The sequence below is a fragment of the Lacerta agilis genome, chromosome 1, assembly GCF_009819535.1.
Source record: "Lacerta agilis isolate rLacAgi1 chromosome 1, rLacAgi1.pri, whole genome shotgun sequence".
NCBI classification, from domain to species: domain Eukaryota; kingdom Metazoa; phylum Chordata; class Lepidosauria; order Squamata; family Lacertidae; genus Lacerta; species Lacerta agilis.
This window is the reverse complement of record NC_046312.1, coordinates 9,209,361-9,235,286: the sequence shown is the minus strand read 5'-3', so window position 1 is coordinate 9,235,286 and position 25,926 is coordinate 9,209,361. Positions and strand designations below refer to the sequence as shown.

Sequence of the window (25,926 nt, the reverse complement as noted above, 5' to 3'; positions counted from 1 at the left end):
ACCACTGTAGAAAATTCTTTCCAGTAGCACCTTAGAGACCAACTGAGTTTGTTCTTGGTATGAGCTTTCGTGTGCATCTGAAGAAGTGTGCATGCACACGAAAGCTCATACCAAGAACAAACTCAGTTGGTCTCTAAGGTGCTACTGGAAATAATTTTCTATTTTGTTTCGACTATAGACCCTGTGAGATCCAGCTTCCTCTGTGTGTACCTTTCTAGCATTCAGAAGTACAGTGGTGCCTCGCAAGACGAAAATAATTCGTTCTTCGAGTGTCTTCGTATAGCGAATTTTTCGTCTTGCGAAGCACCAAGGCAGAATAGCGGTTTTCGCGAGAAAAAAAAATTCGTCTTGCAAGGCAAGCCCATTGACTTTTTCTTCTTGCGGGGCAGCCTTCTGCTAGCGCAGTGTTTTTCAACCTTTTTTGGGCAAGGGCACACTTGTTTTATGAAAAAAATCCCGAGGCACACCACCATTAGAAAATGATAAAAAATTTAACTCTGTGCCTATATTGACTATATATAAAGTAATTCTCTTGAATAGGAATCAAATAAACACAATTTTTCTCACGGCACACCAGGCAACATCTCGCGGCACACTAGTGTGCCGCGGAACAGTGGTTGAAAAACACTGTGCTAGCGAATGCCTTTTGTCTAGCGAATTTTTTGTCTAGCGAGGCATTCGTCTAGCGGGGCACCACTGTAATTGGTTTTGACTGCCTTCTTTTAGATATCCCACAAACTTGGTGATAAGAGTGTCTGCTTTGCATGCAGAAGAACCTGAGTTCAAATCCCCCAGCATCTCCAGGCTAGGAAAATCTCCTGCTTGAAACCTTGGACAACCACTGCCAGTTACCACAGATAGTACTGAGCTGGATGGATTAATGGTCCGGCGAAATATGACCTTAACACGTTGGGAGAACTGGGCCCAAACTGACAACACGAATTTCAATAGGGACAAATGTAAGGTTCTGCACATAGGCAGGAAGAACCAGATGCATGAAAATGGGGAACACCTGGCTTGCAATTAGAACATGTGAAAAGAATCTGGGGGTCTTAAAGGTAAAGGGACCCCTGACCATTAGGTCCAGTCGCGGACAACTCTGGGTTTACGGCGCTCATCTCGCTTTATTGTTACATTTTGCTGTAGGTTGCTTATTTTAAAGTTTTGTTTTATTGTCACATTTTTGTATTGCATTATCTGAAGAAGTGTGCATGCACACGAAAGCTCATACCAAGAACAAAATTAGTTGGTCTCTAAGGTGTTACTGGAAGGATTTTCTTAATTTTATTTTGTTTTGTATTGCATTAGATTGTTATAAGATATACATTTTTTGTTTTTTCTGCTTGTAAACCGCCTTGAGTATTGTAAGATAGAAAGGCAGTATAACAACAACAACAACAACAACAACAACAACAACAACAACAACAACTGGCCAAGGGAGCTGGCATACATGTGGCCAGCATGACTAAGCTGCTTCTGGCGAACCAGAGCAGCGCACGGAAATGCCGTTTACCTTCCCATCGGAGCAGTACCTATTTATCTACTTGCACTGGTGTGCTTTTGAAATGCAGCAGCAGCAAAAAAGACTAATGCTATTCTAAGCTGCATCAACAGAAGTCTAGTGTGCAGATCAAGGGAAGCAATAAGTACCACTCTACTCTGCCTTGGTCAGACCACACCTGGAATACTGTGTCCAGTTCTGGGCAGCACAATTTAGGAAGCGTGTTGACAAGCTGGAACATGTGCAGAGCAGGGCAACTAAGATGGTCAAGGGACTGGAAACTAGGCCTTATGAGGAATCATAGAATCATACAGTTGGAAGAGACCACAAGGGCCATCCAGTCCAACCCTCTGCCAAGCAGGAAACACTATCAAAGCATTCCTGGCAGATGGCTGTCAAGCCTCTGTTTAAAGACCTCCAAAGGAGGAGACTCCACCACACTCCTTGGTAGCAAATTCCACTGCCGAACAGCTCTCACTGTCAGGAAGTTCTTCCTAATGTTTAGGTGGAATCTTCTTTCTTGTAGTTTGAATCCATTGCCCCGTGTCCGCTTCTCTGGAGCAGCAGAAAACAACCTTTCTCCCTCCTCTATATGACATCCTTTTATATATTTGAACATGGCTATCATCTCACCCCTTAACCTTCTCTTCTCCAGGCTAAACATACCCAGCTCCCTAAGCCGTTCCTCATAAGGCATCGTTTCCAGGCCTTTGACCATTTTGGCTGCCCTCTTCATTCCTAGGGGCAGGGAAGTTGGCACTAGGCTTTGTTCATCCTGCCTGGCAGTTAACTTTCTCTGTTCCTGGCTGGTTCCTTTTGGCTGGCTGCAAACCTTCCCTGGGGGCTGGCTCATTCATGACACCACAGGAGGGGAGAATGCAGCCCCAGGCATTGGGTTGGCCACTGTGAGAACAGGATGTTGGATGAGATGGGCCATTGGTCTGTTCCAGCAGGCTCTTCTGGTGCTCTTTTGTTCTTGTTTCAGCTAACTCCAACTCACAAGCTCTCAAATCTCTTGAACTCTCTGACAAGCATTTGTATTTCCAAGGCAACTTATAATTCCATCGTTTTGTAACAATAGCAAAGTAATTGGGGGGGCTTGCAATTAGCATAACTATCAAATCTGATGCACTCAGGTCTGATTACAGCTATGAGGGGGCCCTGGGCAAGGTGCCTCCCCCCCAAAAAAGCACTGCTAGATAGGGGGAAATTCAATGCAGTTTACTTTCAAAGGCAAGCTTACTTTTGCATTCTTTGAAACAATATAGACACTGAAACGCAGCCAGCCTTGAAAAGCCACAATTCTGCGAATTCTGCAGTGCAGTTTTTTAACAAAGTAATGTGTACTACAAGGCATATACTAGGATAAAGTGTGCATATCTATGCCTTGATGGCAGAAAGTGAGGAGGAATTGAAGAACCTTTTAATGAGGGTAAAAGAGGAGAGCGCAAAATATGGTCTGAAGCTCAACATCAAAAAAACTAAGATCATGGCCACTGGTCCCATCACCTCCTGGCAAATAGAAGGGGAAGAAATGGAGGCAGTGAGAGATTTCACTTTCTTGGGTTCCATGATCACTGCAGATGGTGACAGCAGTCACGAAATTAGAAGACGCCTGCTTCTTGGGAGAAAAGCAATGACAAACCTAGACAGCATCTTAAAAAGCAAAGACATCACCTTGCCAACAAAGGTCCGTATAGTTAAAGCTATGGTTTTCCCAGTAGTAATGTACGGAAGTGAGAGCTGGACCATAAAGAAGGCTGATCGCCGAAGAATTGATGCTTTTGAATTATGGTGCTGGAGGAGACTCTTGAGAGTCCCATGGACTGCAAGAAGATCAAACCTATCCATTCTCAAGGAAATCGTCCCTGAGTGCTCACTAGAAGGACAGATCCTGAAGTTGAGGCTCCAGTACTTTGGCCACCTCATGAGAAGAGAAGACTCCCTGGAAAAGACCCTGATGTTGGGAAAGATGGAGGGCACAAGGAGAAGGGGACGACAAAGGATGAGATGGTTGGACAGTATTCTCGAAGCTACTAACATGAGTTTGGCCAAACTGCGGGAGGCAGTGAAGGATAGGCGTGCCTGGCGTGCTCTGGTCCATGGGGTCACGAAGAGTCGGACACGACTGAACGACTGAACAACAACAACATCTATGCGTAGATTGGTGAAGAAAAGATCCCAGGGAGCTTTGTTTTGCAAAAACATGTATGTTAGGGAAAAACTACACACACAAATGTGCATGTTAGGAGAAATGTGTACCAAAACGCTGACAAATTTTCAAGGGGCTTTAAAAAAATAAACCACAAGCAGTTGTGAAATGTGAAAAACTGAAGACTTTGGAGCTGGGCAACAGAGAGAAACTGAAATCGACATATTCAGTCATCTCTAGTGTCTCACAGCATCCTAGAGGAAGAATTTAAAGGACTGGTGCCAACTTATGTGTAAAGCTTAACCCACGAAAATCAGCGAAAGAGAGTTCTTGGTTTGCTAAAAGGTTTCCGTTTGATTAGATTTTATGTTTATAGACTCCTCGTGCCGATGCCATTAGGGCAAAGTGATGAATCAAAGATAAACGGCCCACTAGCCTGCAGTCTTGTCTTCGGGAAGCTGAATCCTCACCCGTCTATGGAAGATGCCGGGGATCAAGGCATGGTCGGGGGGGGGGGAGGCATGTGATGCCACAACCTGGCTGAAGCTACATCAGCAGGTCTGGAAAACAGAGTGCTGTTTTCTACTGAGTGAGGCCACTGGTCCATCCAGCTCAATATTGTCTACACCAAACGGCAGCAACTCTCCAGGGTTTCAGAAAGGGGGCATTCCCAGCTCTATTCAGAGATGCCAGGGATTGAACCCGGGACCTTCTGCATGCAAAGCAGATTCCCTACCACTGAGCTACAGCTCCCAAGGCAGGTTCAAACTCGAGTACTCGGAGAACTCCCTTCTAGTTCTGTTCAGAAAAAGGGTCAGTTACTCTGTGTGTGTGTGTGTGTGTGTGTGTGTGTGTGTGTAGGTTTTCTTCCTCTTAAGAGCTCTAAACTGATTTATAGTGTTTGTTGCAGTATATCAGAGTGTGTCTGTGTAGCTCTGCATGAGTACTAGGGCAGAACTTTAGTACTCCAGGGAGAATTTGGTTTGATTGACAGCCAATTGCCAGTTCTGCTTCTCCCAGGTGCACAAAACAGCCTAGAATGGGGGCAAAGAAGTGTCTATCAGTATTTTGTGTTTGTGTATTTTGTGTTTTTTTATCTTGCATTTTTATGGTGTGAACCACTCTGGGGTCTGCAGTTGAAAGGTGGTGTGCAGATTTAATCAATCAATCGATCGATCGATCGATCAATTAATTAATTAATTAGCAGTGATCATTTGAACCAGATGCTAGATTCTTGGGAGTCATTCTCAGACAACAGGCCCTTTAATATGGGAGCATTGATCAGAGGTAATGTTGGCTGTAATGCAAATGCCAGCCCAGGAAGAACGCAAGAAACAATGACCTTCCAAAACAATGTGCCTTTTTATGGCCAAAGTATAATTGGATCCCAAGGGAAACATTGCATGCATTAAGTTTGCTGAAAAATTAGGTAGGGGAAGCAAATGGAAGAGTTCTTGGTATAACTGAGTCACAACTGGAGTTCAGGAGCTGACTGCATTCCAAGAAAGGCGTCTGGAAAGGCTATGCCAATACTTGTGGTGAAGAACTCTATGTGCAAAGTTAGACATTTTAATAAATCTGTTGCTAGGCCTGCCCTGGACCTCACTTATGATTTACCAGAGGCACCAGCTTGGAAAGGTGGTGGGGGGAGGGGCCGGGGTGGATCCAAACTTGGTGGTCTGTCAGGCTTCGGGGAAGCGGATCCCTCCCCTGATGGCAGTAAATAAGAAGATCAAACAAAAAGAGTGTTTTTACCAGATAAGTTCTTTAATAATCACAGCAAGAGACAAAGGAATGCACATCTCTCTCAAAATGGTGTTGCTCCCAGTAAAGGTTTACCTCCTCTTTCCCCATTAATCTACGTCAGGCACGTCCAACTCTCTAGAGACTGCAGTCTACTCCCATTATAATAAAACTGGCAGTGATCTACCCATTGTCATTGCCCATAGTTGTTGAGGTTTTTTTAGGGGGGAGGGAGCAGAGTTGTTGAACTATTTTTATGAAGGCTTGACAAGAATTGTTGAGCTTTTTTTGGGGGGGGGCACAGTTGCTCAGCTTTCTTTGGGAAGGATTCCATAAATTCACATCGCGAGCACTCAGGAGCAACCGGGCGACCACCTGTCGATCACGGTTGACCGGTTGGACATTGATGATCTACATCAGGCAGGACATGAATAAAGGCTTACAAAAGTTGCTAGCAGAATCATGCCAGTGTAAGATATTGGTGAAGATGCTTATCTGGGTTAAAGAAACTTCTCTGTCTGATCACCTGGAACCAATTCTTCCCCACCATGGGTGAGCAGGGAAGTAGAATCATAGAATCATAGAGTTGGAAGAGACCACAAGGTCCATCCAGTCCAACCCCCTGACAAGCAGGAAACACCATCAAAGCATTCCTGACAGATGGCTGTCAAGCCTCTGCTTAAAGACCTCCAAAGAAGGAGACTCCACCACACTCCTTGGTAGCAAATTCCACTGCTGAACAGCTCTCACTGTCAGGAAGTTCTTCCTAATGTTTAGGTGGAATCTTCTTTCTTGTAGTTTGAATCCATTGTCCCGTGTCCGCTTCTCTGGAGCAGCAGAAACAACCTTTCTCCCTCCTCTATATGACATCCTTTGATATATTTGAACATGGCTATCATGTCACCCCTTAACCTTCTCTTCTCCAGGCTAAACATACCCAGCTCCCTAAGCCGTTCCTCATAAGGCATCGTTTCCAGGCCTTTGACCATTTTGGTTGCCCTCCTCTGGACACGTTCCAGCTTGTCAGTATCCTTCTTGAACTGTGGTGCCCAGAACTGGACACTCGATCGTGCTGTGCACATGCACAGAAGCGTCCGATCACGCAGCACGCATGCACAGAAGAGGCACTCTAGTTGCGGACTTTTAAGTCTGCAACTAGAGTTACCACTGTAGAGGACTGAACTGGAAAAATGGAAAGGAATTACAATTTGACACATCTGCATGCCCCTAGTCACGCTAGCTTAGGAGTAAATGTCAAATTTACAACTGTTTGGCAAATTTTGAACTGTGCCCAGATGCAAGCCTTTTTTTTTTTAACCTCCCACCCTTTTATTTGCAAATGCCAGTATTTGAGAAACAAGGATCAATGACAATGTGGAAAGGGCATTTGTCTTTGGTATATTTCAAACTGCCTGTGGAGGACTATCTGCCAGGGAAATCTCTTTCTGCAAAAGCACCAGTTTGAAGGAGGGCAGGTGTTTATGCAAGGGATCAGCTATAATGGTGCAGTCAGCTCATTACATAACCCAGAGCAGGGCGCTCCCTTTCTCCCCCCCCTCTCCAATTTAAGGGCATTGTTTTAATGGCAAAATGTAGCTTTTCGTGCGCGGAGGATTATGCTGAATTTATTGGGAGGGCAATTTAAGTGCCAGCGGGATAGTTGGTTTTAAAGGCCGGCTTGCAAATCAAAGCGAAGCAACCTGAGAAAAACAGCCAGTTTAATAGTGGCTAAGAAGCTTGGCTTTGGGTCATCCATTAGCCGTCCCAAGACTTCCAATTAATAAAACGAGAGGAATGTTTTCATGAGAAATAAGGGGAATAAAAGAGCCAGAAGCTGGATTTCGCAAGCACTTGCAGCATTTGGTTATTTCGTTTGCTGCAGACACAACTGAACAGGGAAGCAAGAAGTTTGGAGAATTCAAATGCTAACTCTGCCATGAATAAACTATGCAGCCTGAAGCAAAACCATTACCTGTCAGCCTCCGTCTCCCAACTCTCAGCTGCAAAATGGGGATAGCAATACTGACTTACATTGCAGAGTTGTTGTAAAGATTACTGAGATAATGAAGGTGAAATGCTTTTTAAAGCCATGAACTGGAGGTTTTTAAGCAGAGGTAAGGGAAGTAACAGTACCACTCTGTTCTGCCTTGGTCAGAACACACCTGCAAAACTGTGTCCAGTTCTGGGCACCACAGTTTAAGAAGGATATTGAAAAGTTGGAAGATTTGCAGAGGAGGGTGACCAAGATGATCAAGGGTCTGGAAACCAAGCCTTATGAGGAATGGTTGGAGGAGCTGGGTATGTTTAGCCTGGAAAAGAGGAGACTGAGAGGAGATATGATTTGTTGTTGTTCAGTCGATCAGTGACCCCATGGACCAGAGCATGCCAGGCACCCCTATCCTCCACTGCCTCCCGCAGTTTGGCCAAACTCATGCCAGTCACTTTGAAAACACTGTCCAACCATCTCATCCTTTGTCGTCCCCTTCTCCTTGTGCCCTCCATCTTTCCCAACATCAGGGTCTTTTCCAGGGAGTTTTCTCTTCTCATGAGGTGGCCAAAGTACTGGAGCCTCAGCTTCAGGATCTGTCCTTCCAGTGAGCACTCAGGGCTGATTTCTTTAAGGATGGATAAGTTTGATCTTTTTGCAGTCCATGGGACTCTCAAGAGTCTCCTCCAGCACCATAATTCAAAAGCATCAATTCTGCGGCGATCAGTCTTCTTGATGGTCCAGCTCTCACTTCCATACATTACTACTGGGAAAACCATAGCTTTAACTATATGGACCTTTGTCAGCAAGGTGATGTCTCTGCTTTTTAAGATGCTGTCTAGGTTTGTCATTGCTTTCCTCCCAAGAAGCAGGCGTCTTTTAATTTCGTGACTGCTGTCACCATCTGCTGTGACCATGGAACCCAAGAAAGTGAAATCTCTCACTGCCTCCATTTCTTCCCCTTCTAATTGCCAGGAGGTGATGGGACCAGTGGCCATGATCTTAATTTTTCTTGATGTTGAGCTTCAGACCATATTTTGCGCTCTCCTCTTTCACCTTCATTAAAAGGTTCTTTAATTCCTCCTCACTTTCTGCCATCAAGGTTGTGTCATCAGCATATCTGAGGTGGTTGATATTTCTTCCATCTTCAAATATATTAAGGGCTGTCACATGGAGGAGGGAGCATGCTTGTTTCTTCCTACTCTGGAAAGTAGGACTCAAACCAATGACTTTAATTTACAAGAAAGGAGATTCCAACTAAACGTTCAGAAAAAAAAAAACTTTATGACAGAGCTGTTTGGCAAAAAGAGCTGTTTGGCAGTGGAACAGACTCCCATGGGAGATGGTGGACTCCTTCCTCCTTTCTTGGAGGTTTGTAAACGGAGGTAGATTGGCCATCTGTCATGGATGCATTTAGCTGAGATTCCTGCATTGCAGGGGGTTGGACTAGATGACCCTCGGGATCCCTTCCAGCTCCACAATTCTACGGTTCTCTGTATATTTGACGAATGACTCAGCTGTTCTCCTTTGCCTGTGCAACAGCAGGCAATTGACACCTCAGCAGAGCTTTGCCAACCTTCTTCAGCCGTTCCTCAACTGACACTTCTTATTTTTAGTCCCTTGTGATCTTGCAGTGCCACTGGCTGTGTATAAAATTTAAATCCTTCGCTCAGCATTTCCAGCATTGCCCAGTGACACTTCTCGACGTTTCCCTAATTTTCACATGTCTGTAATACCACTGACAATGAATCTGGTGCAAAAAAAGAGAAAGATAAATAGACAAGAATAAAAAACACACACCTAAGAATCTTACAGCATAAGCCTTAATGCAGTCATAGGCAAACTCGACCCTCCAGATGTTTTGGAACTACAACTCCCATCTTCCCTAGCTAACAGGACCAGTTGTCAAGGATGATGGGAATTGTAGTCTCAAAACATCTGAAGGGCCGAATTTGCCTCTGCCTGCCTTAATGGCATCATTAGACTTGTTTCCTTAACTATTTCTACTGTGGGATGTGAGCTTCTAGAAGCCCATCCTATTCCATGTGAAGGCAGCACACAGTAACACCAATACCATATGGAAACTTTGAAATTCAGGAAAGCCACTTGACCTGCGTGGGGGGGGGGAGGCCTGACCTGATCTGTTGCTTCTTTCAGTCCTCTCCAATAAGGGAGAAAAGAGCTTTGAGCACAGGTGTGTGCGTTCCTGGGCATGAAGCTTAAATGTGCCATGTCTCAGTTCAGAGCTTGTTGGGCACATACTCTCGGTTGCATGGAAGAAGCATGGAGTGTTGGAGTTACCCGCTCCAACAATTCTGGAAGGTCGTGAGGTTTAGAAGAATAGAGTAGAAGGTTCAGGGCTGAAGCAGCAAGGGCGGCTGAAGCAGCAAGGGAGGCCGAAAAGAAAAGGACTGCAGTCGTAGATTGTAGTGAACTCAATGGCAGTGAGTGAGCTCTCCTCTCCTCTAACAGAGGCGGGGGCTTTTTATTATCAATTTGTACAACGACGTAAGCATAATAACAACCAATAACATTTAAGCATAGAGAGCCCTTCCGGGCGGGAAATAGCCTCAGGGACCGTTAGTCAGGGGGCTTCCTGGCGCGCTTTTCCTGGAGCAAAGGCAACTCAGACACAGCTCCGTGATCTCGGCCGGATCTACTTCTTTTCCTCCGCGCCCGGCAGCACAGGATCGGCAGGACTGCGGCTGCACGTGCAGGAGGCGCCGGAGCGTATTCCCACAATGGAGTTCTTAACTTCCATTCACATATGACATAGAATCATAGAAGGGAGTTGGAGTTAGATCTAGTCCAACTCCTCGCGATGCAACTCCTCGCAATATCAGCTAAGGCATCCACAACAGATGACCATCCAACCTCTGCTTAAAAACCTCCAATGAAGGAGAGTCAACTGCTTCTCGGGGGAGACCGTTTTATACACGGATAGTGCCGGGGGGGGGGAGCAATTGGTTGCATCCGTGAGCAGGAGATTGTCAGCGGTGATTGTGCTGGTGATTGGTGGCTACGGGGCAAGGGCTGCTGTTGATTGGCTGTTGCTGCGGCGATTGGGCCGGTGATTGGTGGCTGCTGGTGGCGAGCAGGCAGACGATTGGTGGCTGGGGCGCAGTGTGCGATTTGCAGCTCAACAACTCTGGGCAATCACCCCCCCCCCAAAAAAAGCTTTACAACTCTGGGCAATCTTAATTTGGAATCCGTCTTATACACGGAAAAAATATGGTATATTTTTAGGTACAACGTTGCAGTCTGAGGCTGCTGTGCTGTATCCACTTACTGGTACCTGGAAGCAAGCACCCACTGGATTTAATGGGGCTTGCTTCCTAGTAGACAGAATTGCCCTGCACATTAGGCAAAATAGCCTTGAGTAACCCACAGCATCCCTTCTGCCTTTCTGCCCCTCCTGACAACTTTGACTGGAAGCTTTGAAATCCCCTTATCATTACTTAATCCAGTTCCTGGCAGTTTTCTGCCTGCGTTTTGTAAATAATTTTATGTAACATATGATGCTCTATAGTTGCTACGTTTGGGCAACTGAAATGCCCTGGCCCCCTTTGAACAATTCTGCATGCTCACTTTTGATGGGTGTGGAATATTTATAGTCTGTGTTATGTAATGAGGATTACTTACTTTTGTTCAACCAAGTCCGTGTCCCATTTGCAAAACGGAAAAAAAGGGGAAGGGTGGGGAGAGAGAGAGACTCATCTCAAGATGCTATACATTTAATGCATTTGATATTTTCAACTCTAATTGGAGCTTGGGGGGTTCTTAACTTGCAGTTTTTCAGCAGACACTTCTCCCCCAAATCAGATTTAATTATTTGAACTAAAGCAAGGGGGGGTGAAATTCAATACAGGAAAATAAGAGAGGTGTTGTTCAAATAACCTGCAGGCAGCACTTCTAAGGTGCCCAATGTCTTGCTCTGTTTTCTTTTGGACCACATCCAAAAATTCCAGCGGGTGCAGAATGCCGCGGCGAGGCTCCTCACAGGGTCTTTGCCGCGGGACCACATTCATCCAGTGCTCTACCAGCTGCACTGGCTCCTGGTGGAGTACAGGATCAGGTTTAAGGTGCTGGTTTTGACCTTTAAAGCCCTGTGCGGCTTAGGACCCTCGTACCTAAGGGACCGCCTCTCCTGGTATGTCCCGTGTAGGACCTTAAGGTCCTCAAATAATAATCTTTTGGAGGTCCCGAGCAACAAAGACGCTAGGTTGGCCTCAACTAGGTCCAGGGCCTTCTCAGTACTGGCCCCGACTTGGTGGAACAGTCTATCACAAGAGACCAGGGCCCTGCGGGATTTGGCATCTTTCTGCAGGGCCTGCAAGACGGAGCTGTTCCACCTGGCCTTTGGGTTGGTTTCTGTTTGATATTTATGCTTCATTGTTTTATTGGTGGGTTATTTGAAAATGAGACTGCAGTTTTAATATTGAATTTTTAAATTTGTATTTTAATCTGTTATTTTAAATTGATTGTGTTATGTTTCTGCTGGAATTTTAATTAGTGTTAGCCGCCCTGAGCCCGGTTTTTGTCTGGGAAGGGCGGGGTATAAATAAAAACTTATTATTATTATTATTATTATTATTATTATTATTATTATTATTATCAGTGAGGCTGAGAGGGGGGTCTTGTCATCTGGGCAGCCCAGGACCTCCATACACACTGCCCAGGCTTGCACCCCAGGGAGGTCACTTCAGTGCAGCTAACACAGTGGTTTGACTTCACCCCAAGACGCACACTCCATTGCCTCCAGAAGGATGCCAGCTGCTCTTTGAGGAGGCAAGACCTCCATACACATTGCCCCGGGGAGGTCACTTTGCTGCTGATGACACAGGGGGGGGGGGAACACAATACAGGAAGCATCCTTTAAGAGTTACCGGTCTCTGCAGCCACAGCAGGTGCTGTGATTCTCCAGCGTTTTGAATTCACCCCTGGAGGCGCACTCCATTGTCTCTTGAGACAGTCTGCTGCCAGCTAGGCCACTTCACGGAGGTGAGAACGCTTTCCTGAAATGTAGCCCATCCCCTCTTGCACCTGGTCCCAACCCACCAATGGAACGTGGCCCCCCAGAAAGTTCCCCACAAGGGAATGTGGTCCTTCATGAGATCTTAAGACCGGTGCAAGGTGGTAGATGAAGAAGCGCTCTGGATGTAGGACCCCAGTTGGCTATCTGGGAGTAAACTACCGCCTTGATGCCAGAACTGTTTCACTTGATAAAACTGATTTCTGTGCGCAAGTAGCCCACTCGGCTGCTGCAGCCTAGCTGTGAAATGAGACTAGTGTCAGGGTTGGGGGTAATGTTCAGGACTGAATTACCTTTCATTACCCTAGAGGGACCGTGCGAGAAAGATTGGGGTTAGGATAACGGGTGCAGAGCATCTCACATTACTGCTATCTTTGCCACCCCTGCGGCATAGATAAAGAAACCTCCTCAGTTTTCCAGGGCTGGCAACCAGTTAACTTTTACTTAACCTTCGTTTGCCGCACCGGCAACCTCCCTCTCCCTTCCTCACCTCAAGCCACTTTCTAACCACCCCCCAAATAACCCTTAAACTTAAGCCACTTGGGAAGACAGGACCTCAGCGGCAACCCTCCTTCTCGACACACAAACCTGTGACAATGGATCCACCTTCTTAGACCCCGGCCCATGGGAAACAAATCCTGACAGCAAATTCCCATCACATTAATGACTGTTGATCTTGCCATACAGTGGAGTTTTTCCCCCATTTCCCTTGAGGAGGTGGGTATGCAGCAATTAATTTAGTTCTCCCTCCTGCCCCCGTCCTTTGGGGCTTAACTTTTAACTCTGGGCTCCTCGTTTTGAAATGTTTCTCTCCGTGGTGGGAGCCTGTAATCTCAAGGAGGCCAAAGGAACAACAACAGGAGATTGTTCTATTATTAGGATTCTGTTCTTTTTCTTGTAAGAGAAACCTCGTCTAATTTCCCATGGAGCAGGTTCTCTTGTGGGCTTGGGGGGGACTGCTGCCGTTTCGTTTGGTCGGATGCCCGTTTTAGACAAAGTGAAATTCCATCGCAATTTCAAACGTTTGCAAAGTCCACATATGAAATATCAACTTGTGGAGAGAAGCTTGTTTCCTTTTCTTTCCTCTCTTTTAACATTAATTTTACACCAGTAATATAGGTTGCATCAGTTTGACCATAAACATAAACCATTTTTTTCCATTTAATAATAATAATAATAATAATAATAATAATAATAATAATAATAATAAACCCCATCTGTATTCCATGGCTGGTAATCAAAAGTGGGGAAACTCCTTGTGTCCTGCTTGCCATCTGGTCAGACCGTGTGAAAAGAGGTTTCTGGGCTCTTCTTATATTCAACAGATTGCATAAATAGGGTCTGAAAAACTACTCATATTAGAAGAACATAATTGCATTTTTTCTGCAAGGAAAAGGAAAAACTAAAGAATTTGTTTTCCATCCCCCTGCCCCTCAAATTAGATCCATGGTAAAAATAGAAAAGGTAAAGGTAAAGGACCCCTGGATGGTTAAGTCCAGTCAAAGGCGACTATGGGGTTGGGCGCTCATCTCACTTTTCAGGCCAAGGGAGCCGGCGTTTGTCTGCAGACAGATTTCTGGAATATATGGCCAGCATGACGAAACCGCTTCTGGTGCAACAGAAGACCGTGACGGAAACCAGTTCACGGAAACGCCGTTTACCTTCCCGCAACAGCGGTACCTATTTATCTACTTGCACTGGCGTGCTTTCGAACTGCTAGGTTGGCAGGAGCTGGGACCGAGCAACGGGAGCTCACCCTGTCATGGGGATTCGAACCGCTGACCTTCTGATCGGCAAGCCCAAGAGGCAAGAAGAGGGGGCCGGCCGGGCGTGCTGTGATTAAATTGTCCACAGCCACACCCACCCTGGCAGCAGATTGGCTGGGGCTGTCCCCAACACAGATGACACAGCCAGCCGTGACATGGGGGGGGGAGGAAGTGTACCTCCACCCCTGCGCCAGAAAACTGTTGAGGCTCGGTTGACTGTCCACAATGCCGTCCACTGGATAAAAGGTGAGCAGACTTCACACATATATACAACCTGAGCCTACGATGGAGGGGCTCCCAGCATTAACGTCCCAAGAAGGTCTTGCTTCTCCCATAGCCACAGCCTTGGATTCAAGCCGAAATCAAGCTTGGCTTTCAATCCCTGGCCTATAGCCTTCTTCTAGCCCAGCTTACACACGTTCTCCTCTGGCTACCAGACAGGTAAGGGAGGGGGCCTGCAGATTTGCCCTCTTCATTTCTAATACCAACAACCCATACCGGGCTCATTCAACAATGGGATCCTCCATTAGATGTTAACGCTTGCTGGATTCAGGAATTAGAAGGGACTCGGGCATCACACAGCCTAATGCCGCCTCTCGCCAAAAAACTCACAACAATACTAATCTTCTCTGCTCCCATGATTGGAGGAAGAAGTGCTTCTGAATACCAGTTGTTGGAAACCAGAGGAGGGGAGAGGGCTCTTGTGCTCAGGTCTTGTTTTTGTGGCCTTCCCATGGGCAACTGGTTGGCCAATGTGGGGACAGGATGCTGTACTGGATGCTGTTCAGGAAAAACAGGCATATCAAGGACTTGTAATGCTGGAAACGAGCTTGAAACCAGTGCCAGTTCATGGGGAATATTAACATGGGAAAATATTTCAATGGGAATTGTTTTCCAGGGCTAAGTCTGGGAAGAAGATCCAATAGGAATCTACGTTCTTGTTCTCTGATCTTTCCTCCGAATAGTGCGTTCCCCGTGAAATGTTTCCACGGGGAGGCACTCCTGTGATGGCTTTCAAGAGCCTCACCGTGGAACTAACACACGCTTCCTGTTTGCACATAAATCCTATCTTCTGCGTATGCCGTCTTTAACTGAGATATTTATGTATGTGTGCATATGGTAGATAGTGTTGGAATCTGCACGCCCTATGCCAAGATCTAATTTAAGACTGCTGCAGCAACAATCTGTGCGTTGGAATTAGACTTGTCACTGGAATTTTGCAGTGTACAACCAAACGTCTGCCGAACAGATAGATCGCAGGTGCGACATTTATTTATTTCATTTCATTAATGAATCGCTTCCCACAAAGCATCCCAAAGCAATTAACAATAAAATCATGAAAACGGCAATGATAAAGACATCCATAAAAACAATGCCAAGTCTAACATAGCCATAAAAATTTCCTCTTGTTCAATAAGTGCCAAATTAAAAAATAAAAATTAAAATTAGAGAGGACGCCTGTCCCATCTGTAAAGGGAGTCCCAAAGGAAAGGTTCTAAAGACCCAATTCCTGCATTGTATGGAATGGACCTCCTGATGAGACGGTATCTGCAAGAGGTCCTCATCTTCAGAGCTTAGTGATCAACTGGGTGTATAAGGGGTGAATATATAAGTTCTCACAGGGGACAATAGCTCAATAGTCAAGCAAATGTGTAGCCTACAGAGAAGTCAAGGAAATATAGTGGAGCATACGCATCTTCTGATCTCATAAGAACATACGAGCCTGCTGGATCAGGCCAATGACCTGTCTATTCCAGCATCCTGTTCTTACAATGGCCGACCAGATGCTTGTGGGAAACCTGCAAGCAGGACCCAAGCAGAAGAGCAAGTCTCCCCTCCTGCAGTTTCCAGCAAATGGTTTTCATAAGGCTATTGCCTCCAGTAGTAAAAGTAGAACATAACCATTGTCCTGCATGGATTCATCTAGTCTTTTTTTAAAACCATCCAAGTTGGTGGCCACCACTGCGTCTTGTGGGAATGAGTTCCACAGTTTAACTATGCATTGTGTGAAGAAGTCTTTTCTTTTGTCTGTCCTCAGTCTTCTGACACTCAGTTTCACTAGATGTCCCTGAGTTCTGGTGTTGTGGTAGAGGGAGAAAAAATAGTTTCTCTACTCACTGTCCCCCTTCCATGCAGAATTTTATGCATTTCTACCTTCTTCTTCTTCTTCTTCTTCTTCTTCTTCTTCTTCTTCTTCTTCTTCTTCTTCTCCTTCTCCTTCTCCTCCTCCTCCTCCTCCTCCTCCTCCTCCTCCTCCTCCTCTTCCTCTTCCTCTTCCTCTTCTTTGGCGATCCCTCATAGCCAAGTAAGATTGTCGTCCATAAACATGGTTTTAACAATGAGTCCGTAAGTGACTGTGGAGGCCAATTCTGGATCCACACATCCTTCCACAGTGGGGACATTGGTTTCCGGGCGGGAGTTGATCACGGTGAGAGTTTGCCAAGCGTGCCTTCCTCTTAGCACATTTCTCCCTTTCATCCTGAGTTCGAGCGTCTTCAAAGCCCATGACACCTTTGGTAGAGGCTGTTCTTCAATTGCTCACAGGCCAGTGTTTATAGTACATTTTTAAAGATTTGCATTCAGACAGTCTTTAAACCCCTTTTTGTTGACCACCAGCATCAAGATATTGGCCGTCTGCATTCAGTTCCTTTCCTAAATATTCCTAACATGCAATTCTCCTTTTTCACAGCTGCTGCACACTCAGCACCAAACTTTCCTTTCTATTATAGTTCTCCAAGAACCGTTGCCTCTTTTTAGCATATGTTCCTTTACATTCCCTCGTTGCCTTAAAAACATGCTTTAATATTTTAAACATGATTTTATTCTTTTTTCTGTAAGTGCAGGGATCGCCGAGTATATTAATTTTTATTTTATTTTTTTGCAAAGGGCCCGAAACCCCCAGCTGGCAGCAGGAGCGGCGTGACACGTATAATTAAAAATATTATTTGCCATCCCCTGCAGCTTTCGTTGTAGACTATGACAGCCAAATGAAAGCAAGAACAGCTCTTAATTGAAGATCCATGCACACTCTATTTGGGTCATAGCAGGGAGATAAAAGCATCGGCCTGTTCCCCCCTGCCGTAGATGCACACACACGCACATACACCCCGCACACTTTTTGCTGTTTCAACTCAATACTAATAAATATGTTGTGGTTCTAAATTATGCTAAGTAGCTGTGTTAACTCCAGGCCATCACCCATGTCCTTACTGTAGTTGGAAGAAGGCTTGTGCACAGTACATTTTAATGAAGCCAAGGGGAGCTTTGATCACGGAGTTGATTTCCTAGATTAACTTTCAGTGTGTCAGATTCCCCCAGCGCCCCCGCCCAGTCGCCTTCAACGCCATCCAAATCAGCCTCGTCTGCGACGAACTACGGTTTTGTGGAACGGGCAGAAACTTCTGGTTGCTGGCTCCAAAGGAGGCAAGGAATTGGGTCACGACTCGCTTGGCCTGAACCCCTGAATAGCTTGAATGGGGTCGTAGAATTGTAGAGTTGGGAGGGACCGCGAGGGTCATCTAGCCCACCCCCTGCGATGCAGGAATCTTTTGCCCACTGTTAGGGCGCCAACAAGTTGGCGTGCTGAAGTGCAGCAGTCAGTCAGATAAGCCGAGGTCAAACAGTCCGAGTCAGAAGCCAGCTGAAGTCAGGTATCAGCACGGGGTCAGGAGAAGCCGAAGTCAGGAACGGTCTAAGTCAGGAGCCAGCCAAGTCAGTCAGGAACAAGCCAGGAGTCGGGAACAAGCCAGGAGTCAGGAACAAGCCAGGAGTCAGGAACAGAACGAGCAAGAGCAACCACGCACTCAGCATAGCAGTTGCAGGTGCTAGCAAAGGGAGCAGCCAGCCTTTCTTAAGTAGCTGGCCTGCAACCACGTCTCTTATGAGTTGCAGCTGCCTCTAATTGTTCCCTGCAGCTCTCAGCTCTACGCTCTACAGCTGAGAAGGGAGGAGGGGAGGGGCCCTGCCGGTTTCTCTCCTCACAAGGGCCTGATTCTGGCTCGACTTCCTCCTCCTCCTGTTCTGGTCTTTCCCCCTCTCCATCTGACTCTTCCTCTTCTGAGGAGTGCCGCCACCAGTCTTCTCCAGGTACGAACTCCTCCATTTCCCCAGGTTCTTCCGTGGGTGCAGCCTCGCCGGGGGGGGGGGGGTTGCCACCACTCCTCCTCATCTGGCTCAACCCTGACATCCAACATGGGGCTTGAATGCATGACCCTGGGATTAAGAGCCAGGGCAGACCAAGACAGACGAAGGAAGACCAGATGTGGTGGAAGAAGAAGAGGCTGTTCAGCCAAGAAACGGGTCAGTAGGCTCCCCACTTTCCGCCAGCCCCACTGTCTCCTAGAACCAGGAGGGGCTTGAAGTGGGAAGAGCATACCCTCCAACACTTCTTTGATGAAATTAGGGGTGCCCTCTTCTATACCCTCCAACGTGTCTATTATTATTATTATTATTATTATTATTATTATTATTATTATTATTATTAATATACTGCTATTATTAGTAATATACTGCCTTATACCCAGGGGTCTCAGGGTGGTTAACAGAATAAAATCAAGATATAAAACACCTAATAAAAATAAAACAGCAAACCAATAGGGCCCCCCCCCCACAAAAAAAAAACATTTTAAAAGGGCATAGGATGTAAATCAGATCAACCAAAGGCCTGGTTTAAAAAGAACGTTTTTGCCTGGCGACTAAAGGTGCATAACGATGGCGCCAGGCGAACTTCCCTGGGGAGAGCATTTTGCCGCCGAGGAGCCACTGCAGAGAAGGCCCTGTTCTCACGTTGCCACCCTCTGGACCTCTCAAGGAGGAGGCATACAAAGAAGGGCCTCAGAAGATGATCTCAGGGTCCGGGGAGGTTCATATGGAAAGAGGCAGTCCTTGAGGTATTGCAGTTCTGAACCATTTAAGGCTTTATAGGTCCAAACCAGCACTTTGAATTGGGCCCGGAAACTAATTGGTAGCCAGTGCAGTCGGACCAGGATTGGTGTAATATGCTCAACCCGTCTTGCTCTGGTGAGTAGCGTGACCGCTGAATTCTGCACCAACTGAAGTTTTTGAACCGTCTTCAGAGGCAGCCCTACGTATAACACATTGCAATAATCTAATGAAAATAGGGATGTCCTACCATACCCTCCAACATTTCTCCAATGGAAATAGTGATGTCCCAAAGAAAAGCAAGACATTCTGGGATCAAATGAGAAGCTGGGATAGCTTCTGTAAATCTGGGACTGTCTCTGGAAAATGGGGACACTTGGAGGGTCTGCAAGAGCTGTGGCCACTTCCATGCAGGGGAAGTAGCAGGTTACAGGTGTCAGGGGAGGGTATATAAACCAGCAGGGGGTGTTACTCATGAGTAGGACCCTGGCAGAGTCACATGCCTGGCTGGCATGTTCTCTCCCTCTTTGGTCGTTCGTTCAGGAGCTTCAAAAGCTTTCTTCTGCCCGAACATCACAGTGACTGATACCAAGAAGCATCAGCACACTTAGGGATCCGCTGTGTCTTTTCAGCATGAATAAACAGACCACAGCAACTCAATGTTTGAGCTAATTTACTCTATTTACATATATAAACACCCACGGAGCACTGCAACATGGCTCCCTCTCTCTCTAGCTTCAGACAGCAAAGAGAAAGAACAAAGGACAATAGTCCCGCTTCATGGAACACAGTAACGCAAACATCCTGTCTCCGTCACTTCCCACTCTGTGGAATGTAAACACATACACTGTCATGTGACAGTCAAGAATCCCATGACTGTAGACACGGGGAATGAATCTCCAACAGGAGTCTCCCTGTTGCTTACAATACTCTACAGCAAGGATGTACAACCGGTTGACCACGATCGACCGGCCGATCCCCGGAAGATCGTGGTTGATTGCGGGACCCCAATTGATTGGGGGTAGTGATAAGCAATGGAGTGAAAGCCCCCCCACTGCCGTCGCTCTTGTCCTCCGTTAGAAAACAGAAGTAGTTGTTACCACTGCGTCATTGTTTTAGGTGAGCAATGTCTCCCCCCCCAAAAAAAATAAAGCTAAAAAATGCTTTGCCTTCGCCCCCCTCAGTAAAAACTCAACAACTTTGCCTTTGCACCCCCCCCCTAAAAAAGTCAACAACTTTGGCTCCCCCCTCCCCTTCATGGGTAGATCACTTCCAGAATTTTTATACTGGGAGTAGATCGCAGACTCTTGGGACATGCCTGCTCTACAGGGCCTAGACCTTCGGACAGCTGCCTAGAGGCATACTACTACTACTACAGTGGCACCTCACAAGACGAATGCCTCGCACAACGAAAAACTCGCTAGACGAAAGGCATTCGCTAACGAAAGGGTGACTCGCAAGACGAATTTTTCTATGGTCGTGCTTCGCAAGACGAAAATTTCAATGCATTCCTATGGGAATTAAATTCCTATGCATTCCTATGCATTCCTATGGTCGTGCTTCGCAAGACGAATTTTTCGCAATACGAAACGACTTGCGGAACGAATTAATTTCGTCTTGCGAGGCACCACTGTACTACTACTACTACTACTAATTATTATTATTATTATTATTATTATTATTAATGCCCCACCCACCTGTCTAGGTTTCCCCAGCCACTCTGGGCAGCTTCCAACCGAGTATTAAAAACTTCCCTAAACAGGGCCACCTTCAGATGTCTTCTAAAAGTCAGATAGTGTAGCAGCAGCAAGATGCATACACGTTAATGCAGAGAAGTTGAGTTTATTAAAAGAAAACAACCAAGCTCCCTGCTCTCAGAACCTCTGGCTACTTGCTTGATGACTCATCTGAGAGTACAGCGTAGTGCCTCCTGCCTTTAACACCACGTGAGAACACCACCCTCTGACGCCGTTTAATTGTCAACTTCCCCTTCTCTTGTAACCCACCCCTCCGACGCTCCAGCACGCTGAGGGGAGGGGTATGAGGCTCCGAAGAGCTATATTCTGATGGGTCCTGGGTCTCTCTGAGCTGAGCACTTTGTTCTGCCTCCTCCTCTGCCCCTCTCCCTTCCTGGTCTGGGCTGTCGGCCAGGTCAAACAGCTGAGAGAGCTCACTAGTTTGCTCTGGCCTGACAGATAGTTGCTTATTGCCTAGACATCTGGTGGGAGGGCGTTCCACAGGGCAGGCGCCACTACCGAGAAGGCCCTCTACCTGGTTCCCTGTAACTTCACTTCTCGCAGCGAGGGAACCACTAGATGTATGTGTGTATGTGAACTCAGAGCACCTTTGAAGCTGCTGTAAGTGTTTTTCTCGTCAATAAAGAGTTAGGTATCAGAAGTTTGCCATCCTTGGCTGGGGAGGGCCAGGACACCTTTGGTTTGAAGGCCTGGACCCAGAAGGCCTTGCAACGGGGAGCCCTGAAGTGTTGTGTGAGGCATCAAAATGTCCTACTTTCCTATCTCAAAATCCTAGCCTGCGCCTGAGCTCTTTAAATAACACTACGAAGGCCAACTAAGAGGTTATCCATATCATAAAGCACATCAGATACTGCTTGACCTGATATGCAGGGTTATCTTAAAACACCTGCCAGACGCTTTGAGTTAATCTCTCTGGTATGCTCATGCCTGAAAAATTCAAGCAGAAATAGTAATAATTTTAAAAAGCCAGCAATGAGCTGAGTAAAATGGTTAAAATATGTATTCCATACAATACGTGGGGAAAAAACAGGCATCATGTTTTAACCTTCATCCAGAATTCTAGGGTAAAAAAACCTTCCCCAGATTCCTTTCCATTTTTCTATTTACACATCATTCTCAGTGGATTGGAAATTCAATTCAGTTCACATTTGAAAGTGAACCTTCCTAATTCACACTTTCTGAAACAACACCTGAACTAAAACACAGCCATCCTTTGAAATTTGCATTTCTTCCAGATTTTGTCATGCAGTTTTCCAGCCAGGTCATGTGTTCGAAATGCATACACTAAGGTAGAATACACACGTTAGCGAAAAGAACATGCAGCAATCATGCATTATATTATTTTATTGGGTTTGAGTGTGTGTATTGTAGGGGGAACTTTGCAAAAATGCGTTATTTTAGGAGAAAATTCTATTCAGAAATATGTGTGTTGGAAGAAATTTGCACTAAAATGCTGATGAATTTTCCTGAGAGCTTAAAAAAGAAAATGCAAACTGATGTGGAGAACTGGACTTAAGATTGGAAAAATGAGAAACCAAAATCAACAGATTCACCTATACCTAGTAATTGCTTCCACATAAATGCACATTGAACCAGGTGTGGGTATTCTGTTTCTCATCTATCCCTTGCATAATATGCAGCCGCATCAGCTTGCCACTGTTGGAAGCACTACAAACAGGTTGATTGTGTGTCATGCTCAAGGATTATCATAATACACATCAACATATGTCAACGCACTTCCTTCCTAACTTGATACTCTCCGATGACGAGAACAGGGCCGCTGCTGTACATTGATCTCCTCTCAGCCTCCGTCACTTCATTTCATTGGGTCTTTCTGCTGGGAAATGCATCACAATGCCTTCGCGGTGGATTTGTGGGGGCTCCCAAAACCAAGTGAAATATCTCTTATCTCAACTGCAGGCAACCTGCAGCCGTCACTGTGTTGCTGGACTCCTATTATCCCTAAGCATTGGCCATGCCGGCTGGAGCCCATGGGAAATGGAAACATCAAGACTCAGTTGTTACAATATGATCTATGTTGGGCGCCCCTTTGGCCTGGACTTGGGAGCTCCAGCTGTTGCAAAAAGCTGCAGCTAGACTGTTTAGGGGTCTGCTTAAGCTGGTTTAAACCCCTGAGCCTCTTGGGCTTGCCGGTCAGAAGGTCAGCGGTTCGAATCCCCATGGCGAAGTGAGCTCCAATTACTCTGTCCCAGCTCCTGCCAACCTAGCAGTTCAAAAGCACACCAGTGCGAGTAGATAAATAGGTACCACTGTGGCGGGCAGGTAAACGACGTTTCCGTGCGCTCTGGCTCCCGTCACGGTGTTCCGTTGTGCCGTAAGTGGTTTAGTCATGACTCGGAAGCTGTCTGCGGACAAACGCCGGCTCCCTCGGCCTGAAAGCGAGATGGGCGCCGCAATCCCATAGTCACCTTTGACTGGACTTAACTGTCCAGGGGTCAGTTTTACCTTTACCTTTTACCTTACCTGGGTCAGGTTCAATGTTATTGTATTAATTTACAAGGTCATTTACAATTTGGATCCAGGATACCTCAAGGACCACCTGATCACTTATATCCTTGCCTGATCATGAAGGCCCTTGAGGGAAATCACTGTTTTTGGTCTCAAATGGCTCAGATGCACAGTTCATACCCCCTCTTAGCTGTTTATTCAATATTGTGGGCACAATTTTATGGTACTCCCTTCCAGTTGGGGTCAGACAGGGTCACTCACTACTGAACACCTGGAACCTAATGAAGACTTTACGGTTATTATTATTCAAGCAAGCATTTGAATTTGAATTTGATTTAATTGTTTTAATTTATTTATATTTATTTCATCTCACAAACTATTTAGAGACCATTGCAGTTAAGCAGAATATAATCTCTTCAAATAAATAAAGGTAAATAAAGATATAGGAAGCCACAGATATCCTGCCTTGCTTCACCCTTGCAAGGAAATATTGTAGCACAGCATATGGATGGTTGGAGACAGGAGCAAACAATGGATAAAATGAATTTGGATATCTGTCTCCACCATTGACAGCTTGCCTTGGTCAACCACCCATGTATTCACTTGCAGAGAAAATGCCAAAAAAGAAACAAGGAGGCATTTCCCCCACTAAACCAGCTTTTGCCAACCTAGTGCCTTTTTGGACTATAACTCCCATCATCCCTGACCATTGGGCCTTGCTGGCTGGGGCTAATGGGAATCGGAGTCCAACAAAATCTGGAAGGACATCAGGTTGGGGGAAGTTGCACTAAGCCCATGATATTTGGTCCCACTCAGAAAATATTCACTTACCAAGGGAAGTTGTTTTGTTGTTTTGTTTCTTACTACATGTTGGATTTTTTGTCCCTTGCAGATTATTTTCCGGAAAATCAGTGATGTCAAAAAAGAGGAGGAGGAGCGCCTGCGTCAGAAGAACGAAGTGACTTTGAGCATCCCCGTGGACCACCCGGTGCGAAAGCTCTTCCAGAAATTCAAGCAGCAGAAGGAAATGCGGAACCAAGGCACAACCATCATTGACCCAGAGAGGAATAGCCTCCAAGTGGAGACCCGGACCATGCAGAATGGTGCCTCCATCACTGGCACAAGCGTGGTCACCGTGTCTCAGATCACACCCATCCAGACGTCCCTGTCTTACATGAAGACCAATGAGGTCATCAAACAGAACAACAGGGATGCCATGGAGCTCAAGCCCAATGGCAGCAGTGAGCAGAAATCCCTCAAGGTGACCAGTCCCGTGAGGATGAAAAACGGGAATGGGAAGGGGTGGCTTAGGCTAAAGAACACCATGGCGGGGCAGGAGGAGAAGAAGGAGGACTGGAACAATGTCACCAAGGCCGAGTCCATGGGGTTGTTGTCTGATGACCCCAAGAGCGGCGACTCGGATAATGGCGTAACTAAAAACCCACTGCGGAAAACGGACTCTTGTGACAGTGGGATCACAAAAAGTGACCTTCGTTTGGACAAAGCTGGCGAGAACCGGAGCCCCCTGGAGCACAGCCCCAGCCAAGCGGATGCAAAACACCCCTTTTACCCCATCCCCGAACAGGCCTTACAGACTACCCTCCAGGAGGTCAAACACGAACTCAAGGAAGATATTCAGCTGCTAAGCAGCAGGATGGCTGTCCTGGAGAAGCAGGTGGCCGAGATCTTAAAGATACTGTCTGAAAAGAGCACGCCACAGACACCTTCTCCCAAATCCCATTTGCCCCCTAAGCTACCGTCCCAAATACCTTGTCAGGATATTTTTAGCGTTTCGAGGCCCGACTCACCTGAATCAGAAAAAGACGAGATCCACTTTTAATAGATATGCCTATTTCTCTTTCTGTACTCTGCGTTGTCTCCGACTAAGTTGGAGTAGGTCCATTAGACTGAATGGGCATAGGTTGGTCACGCCCATACATTTCAATGGGTCCTCTCTGAATATGACCAACATTGGATACAACTATACGGGTATGCTGTGAAATGAGCAGGCACACACAGAGAGAGACATACACACATGTATATATAACGTACCAGAACAGGTGTATATGTTCATGTGTGTGTGCATATGTGTGTGTGTGTGTGTGTGTGTATATATATATATATATATTTACTAAATTATATATATATATATATATAATATATATATAAAAACATATATTTTCACTTGCATTCGATATGACTTGAACACACACACAGAAATGGATTTTGATATGTAAATATTGCATGTCCAGCTGGATTCTGGCCTGCCAAAGAAAACAGTTATTAACATAGATATTGCTTGTATAATATGCAGTTGACTGCATGCACACTTTCAATTTATTTATAATCTCTATTATAAAATAAAAGGATGAATTTTGTTTAAAAAAAAAAAAAACAAGCAACAAAGGCGACAGTGTGCTTTTTAAAGAATCACGGACCAGTTTGCCAGTAAATAAATTGAACATACTATTTCAAGTGTGGGGAGCATGGGTGTAGCCAGAGGGGCAGAGGGGCAGCTGCCTCCCCGATCAATCCAATAAATAAATAAAAAAAATACTTAACTAAAAGTAGAAATTGTAGAAAGATTTTGACAGATTTTTTCTGAGCACTTGGGGTCAAAAGTAATTTAAAACAACTG

The 25,926-nt window shown here is 45.8% G+C and overlaps 1 protein-coding gene across 1 annotated transcript in view; it reads left to right on the top strand.

The window, feature by feature from the left end:
* Positions 1-25,404, top strand: part of KCNH5 (potassium voltage-gated channel subfamily H member 5) — a 199,695-nt gene extending 174,291 nt beyond the window's left edge. The window contains exon 11 of the mRNA XM_033174582.1: positions 24,181-25,404. Coding sequence (XP_033030473.1) covers positions 24,181-25,128 — 948 coding nt within the window. The 3' untranslated portion in view covers positions 25,129-25,404. The remainder of the gene's footprint in view (positions 1-24,180) is intronic.
* Positions 25,405-25,926: the final 522 nt, after the last annotated feature.